The sequence below is a fragment of the Mytilus californianus genome, unplaced genomic scaffold (genome assembly GCF_021869535.1).
Source record: "Mytilus californianus isolate M0D057914Y unplaced genomic scaffold, xbMytCali1.0.p SCAF_3, whole genome shotgun sequence".
Lineage (NCBI taxonomy): Eukaryota > Metazoa > Mollusca > Bivalvia > Mytilida > Mytilidae > Mytilus > Mytilus californianus.
The window spans coordinates 107,532,476-107,538,099 of NW_026262679.1; the positions used below are offsets into that span (position 1 = coordinate 107,532,476).

General features: G+C 29.3%; 1 protein-coding gene across 1 annotated transcript; it reads left to right on the top strand.

The window, feature by feature from the left end:
* Positions 1-2,127: 2,127 nt before the first annotated feature.
* LOC127735721 (uncharacterized) lies at positions 2,128-3,908 on the top strand. Its single transcript, XM_052245990.1, has 2 exons — positions 2,128-2,164; positions 2,677-3,908. Exon 2 carries the CDS (start codon positions 2,699-2,701, stop codon positions 3,887-3,889), a length of 1,191 nt encoding a protein of 396 aa, XP_052101950.1. The 5' UTR covers positions 2,128-2,164; positions 2,677-2,698; the 3' UTR covers positions 3,890-3,908.
* Positions 3,909-5,624: the final 1,716 nt, after the last annotated feature.

The following is a 5,624-nucleotide window of genomic DNA, read 5'->3' on the forward strand; positions in this document are numbered from 1 at the left end:
AAATTTCGTTGTAGCATCTCATATCTGCATTTTACACATCTCAACGATTTTTAAGGTTCAGTTAGTTTTTCTTTTAATTTGTTTTCTTTTTATTTCAATTTGCAATTTGATGACGATGAAAAAATGTTGTTCCAATATTTTACCAATTAAATAATATGATAATGAAAATTCAATTTTTGCTATTTTAATTAGAATAGGAACAATTTATAAAAACTCCTTAATTACTGCATAAACGGACTTAGCTCTCTTTTAATTTCGCTAAAATGGCTCAGTTTTAAAATCTTAAAAACGCCTAGTCATTGACGGTATTTTTTTTCGCTTAAAATCTAATGTCGAATGTTTACACAGCTTGTATTTCAGAAAAATTAAAATATGCGACTATAATTTAATTAACTACTGATGTAAAATATCATTCAGTCTCGACTCTCGATTAACACTTATCTTTTTAGCAACTGTAAGACTCTAATACATATTCAGTAGGTCAATTAATTACCTATTACGCAGGTGACCACAGAAAAGAACAGATGTATTCCGAAAAGACAATAGGCATTTTCGGTATACCGAAAGACTACACCATCAATTAATATATATGCTTGAACCCTCAGGAGTTCACGCAATCAAATGTTTTGTTTTAATTGATTAAATGTCAAAACAAATGTCAAACTATTGGCATTCATTTATAAAAAATATCTTGATAATTCATCATTAACGTTTCCCAGTGATAATGATTGAAATACACCAATCTTGGCAATGTACGATAAATTTTTCATTCATTACAGCATAATTAATATAATCTATGAAGCAAAAAATGAAAATATGTCGGACGAACTTAGACATTTTTTAACAGTTGAATTTATTTGTTAGAATTTATTGTTTCTTCTATATTAGCATTTAAGAGTATTTCCAAAAATTGTAAAATAAATTAGGCGAACAAATGAAAAGGAATTTTAAATGTCAATTATTTAATTCTATAGTTTCATTATATTACTTTTTACATTTTTTCAGAATTGTACCAACAATTTAAAAATCTTATTATTTTGTCAAAATTAACAAAAAAATATGCATATTTTGTTAAAAGTATTTGTCAAATTCAATGCATTTCTATATTTCTACAAAATTGCACACATTTTGTTAAATATATTTATGCATATTTCCCTTAACTTAATAGTAGAATTCAGTATCCTTTATAAAATTTATAGGTAAAAGATAGGAAATAATATGATTACAATTCAGGAAAAAACTATAATTGTCGAAACAACAAAACACTTTATGTTTTATAAACTGCAATTAAATGTAGGCAAACCAGACAACACCAATCACGTATCATTACATATATGTTGTTACAAAAACCTCATATATATGATAGTGCTTCCAACAAAATTACAGTACAGTTCAAACCTTTTAGAAATTATGGTTTGTCCAATATGTTTAAAACATTTCTGTTAGTTCACACATATCAATTACGTTCAACAGTTAAATATTTCTTATATATAATTAAATTGATAAAAAATGATATCATTTCAATGAAATACTTTTCCATAATATTTTGCCAATTGAAAGTATATTTTTTTTGCTCCACCTCCAAATATTTTTTTAATTGAAAGTATAAGTTTTTGTCCCTCCACCAAAACAAACAACAAAAACCTCTTCGGTAAATAAAATTACTGCAACAAAAACATGAAAATGACCAACTCTAGACTTTAGATCATGAAGAGGCGTGTGAGTTTTTTTGTGTGTGTGTGTTTTTTTTTTTTGCTAGGCATTTTACAGCTCCTCCCCTCCTGTCTCCTCACTTCCAGTCAACCCTTATGTCATTGCTTTATTTTAATTATTAGTATGCTTTATAATTTGTGTGGTATTATAGATTAATAACTGTATATTTCATTTCTTTCATGTTTAGAGTTTAAGTTATATATAGATTTATCTTTCCTTTTACATCCAAAATGACTCTCCTCCAATCTGTTATTACTGTGCACAATTAGTATGAAAGATATCTGCGAAAAATATGCAGAATGTGTGTGAATCAGTTTATTCCTGAATATATGCTTTTAATAAGCCATATAATTAGGTTTCATAAACATTTAAAGTTTATATTTTATATACTCTATATATAGATTGTAGTCAAGGTGATAAGGTAAATAAATACTGTCATTTTAGAAATCTGGTAAGTTATATTTTACATAGTATACCCATATTTTTCTATATTTCCTAAATAATTGGGAAAGATATCAAGATAAAGGATCGGAATAACGAAACCAAACAATGATGACAATTTAAACATGAAACCGTGATTCTCCTGAACCATAGCTTCTGGTAGAGTTCTCGAAATCTTTTTTAGTCAGGTAGACATTAGGACCATCAACGTTACAAATCTGGTGGTCACAGTGAAAATTTGGTGGTCCTGTATTTGCAGTAAAATTTTGGCTATCAATTATTTCCATTTGTGTTAATTAGATAAGGCAAATTTGCACACTATAAGGTTGTATATCAAATATTGATATACATTCCTTATTAACGGAAAAGCCCCCAAGTCTGTTAGTCGGACTTCGGGACCACAAGTACGCTCAATGATATAAGCCGGGTTGGCAAATCATGTAACCCAGCCAATTAAATTACAATAATAAAGTTCCACAATTACTAGCTCAAAAATCTTATTTCTATGTATTTTTTTTAAAGATTGACTCAGAGTAAATTCAACATGACAACAACAAAAAAACAACAGATGATAAAGCACTATGTTGATAACATGTCAAAGATTGATACACAAAATGCCAAAGCGCTCAATCAGTTAAAAACTTTCTGCAGTGAATTGCGTCAACAAATCGACAGAATGGAAAACTCTCTCAAAGAAGAATTAGACTTAGCAGCGATCAGACATAAATCAAAGCTCCAAGAGCAAATCAAACGTCTTGAAGAACAAGAATCAAGCACTGATGAACCTGTCAAAAAGGAAGCTGATCACACCAAATCGTTGAAACAATTTTCTGTAGAGCTTTCCCTTGATAGATCGATTCTAAATATGATCAAATGTTCAGGGAAACTTCTATTCAATGAATCAGATACATCATTTGTTCCGGTAAAAGAGGAAACGAAACACTTCAAAAGTATTGAAATGGGTAGTAGCATTTTTCATGCTATTGGGAAATTCCAGTTCCAAAGGTTAAACACTAATGTAAATATGCCAATAAATGGGACACTTTTGCCAAACGGTAATATCATATTTGCTGCTCCTTTCCCTCCAAGTGGACAGTTACTTATCTATACTCAGACTGGGGAACAGATTAAAGCAGTTCATCTAAGCTCGTTTCCTCACTCAGTAATTGCAATCAATCCATCTTTAGTTTGCGTTTCGATTCAATACATGAAATATGTAGAATTTCGAAACGTTGAATCTCTAGAAATGATCCGCACGGTAGAATTACCAGAAGCTGTATCAGGTCTGGGTCGTATTGGTGAAAACGTAGTTCTCGCTTGTGAAAATACTGGGATACTGATTGTTAATGCAGCTGGTGAGACAATAAAAACGATTAAGGCACCTATCAAAACAGGGTACATCGATACTATAGAAGAAAACATATTTTACATAGATACAAAACTAGGCAATTTATTTTGTTTCAACAGTGAAACCGGTGATAAATGTTTTGAGGTCGAATTTAAATTTGAAAATTCAAATGGAATCGCAGTTTTAAGGGATAAAAGTATTTTGATTTCTATGTTCAGAATGGGTAAAAATAATATTTCTCGAATCTCAGCGGACGGTACTAAACAGGTAAAACAGAACGAATTCTCTTCATTGAGCTGGCCATGTGCAGTGATAAACAACAGTACAATGAGGAAATTATATGTAGTTCATAGCAATAATCAAGTGTCGATTTATGAAGAAAAATAAAACTCATTTGTTGTTGTTATTTTCCCTGTTCACTAATTAATCACATATACACTTATATATGAATGTTAACTATAAGATAATATTAAAAACAGATAAAAGGTGAAAGAATTATGCATTAGGGAAACGGATTTCATATTTTGCTTTATCTAATATTTATATTGTCGCCATATTTCTATTCACCCATTCTATTTTTGTTTCTTATCATCTATATTACATTTTTTCTTCCAACTCACACATAATCTTAATGATTGTTCATTTCCTGTTTGTTTTTTACTTATGTGAGTGTACATTTATACCGGTGTGTCTAATATATCTAAGTATAAATTGGTATTCAGTAGGATCCAGAATCCTCCCAGTACAAATTGGAAATCCATTATCTACCAGAAGATATTCTGATTTATTCCTATGAAATTCTAAAAGTAGAAATTGAGATATCCTAATATCAGTATCCTGGATTGTGCAAGATTATTACTTCAAAAGACACAATAGTAACAGACTTTTGATTTACTTCATCAATAAATTTATAATCAAAACAAATATAAATCAAAAGTAAAAGAGGTAGGACAAATTTTCCATGAATTTAATTCACTGCTGATCCTTTTCTTAAAGTCTTTCAATCTTAACTAAAATTAAGAACTTTTATGTTTTAACAGCGCATTTGATCACATTATAGATATCTATAGATGGTCTGAAACTTTCATTTTAACAGATTTTGACAAATATTTAGTAATAATTTACAAATGTATAAGGACATTCCTAACCAAAACCAAACTGTTATTGTAAGTATTTCCATATAATGTTATAACTATAATGTAGTGAACTGATGTGTTTCGAAACAAACATTTCTTGACATAATCTTTGAGGAATAAATAAGTTGACCTAGCAAGAGGTGAAAATTAATATTTATTCTTAAACCAACATCCCAGAATGGTTGATCCTCTGGCTATTATAAAAAGAATTTCACGAAAGTTTATATATTTACCAGATTTTCTGTGTAATATATTATTGATAGTGACAATTTATTATTATTTATTTTTGGGTTTCCTTTTTATCCCTGAAAATATAAAAAAATTAAAAACAAAACCAGTAAAATCCAGAATCAAACTTATATACTAACTTTAGTTTTTTTAATAAATATCCTGGATCCAATTAGAAATTCAGTAGAATCCAGAATCCATTAGTACAAATCTGGATATTCCGATTTCTACTAGGAGATATTGGAATTCCGATTTGTACATGATTATATTAAGTATAAACCAGAACTCCGATTTCTATTTGTAGATATTAGAATTCCAATATGTACTAGGAGGATTCTACTGAATTCCAATTTGTACTGTAACATATATATTCCTCATACTAGTGTTTATTTCGATAAAATGGAACCTTTACACTAGTGAATTCACTACAAAAGGACAGGGTTCATTGCAAGACAAAGATTCATTATTACTCTTGCATCTTTTGTTTCTTGTGTACGAATTAATTTTATATAATTCATTAAGAAACGCCTTCTTTCCATATGACACATTATATTTACATTGGTATTTCAGTTCGCACTGTCTAAATAAATATTAGGGCATATTACACAAAGGCGAATCGAATGAAAAAAGCAATGGTTAGTGTACATTATGAATTTTTGGGAGAATGAATTACAAATTGCAGCTACCGACTTGGCCTGAAAATTGCCTCAATGCTTCTTTCGAAAAATAAATACGTAACTATAGTGCTTGACTATATT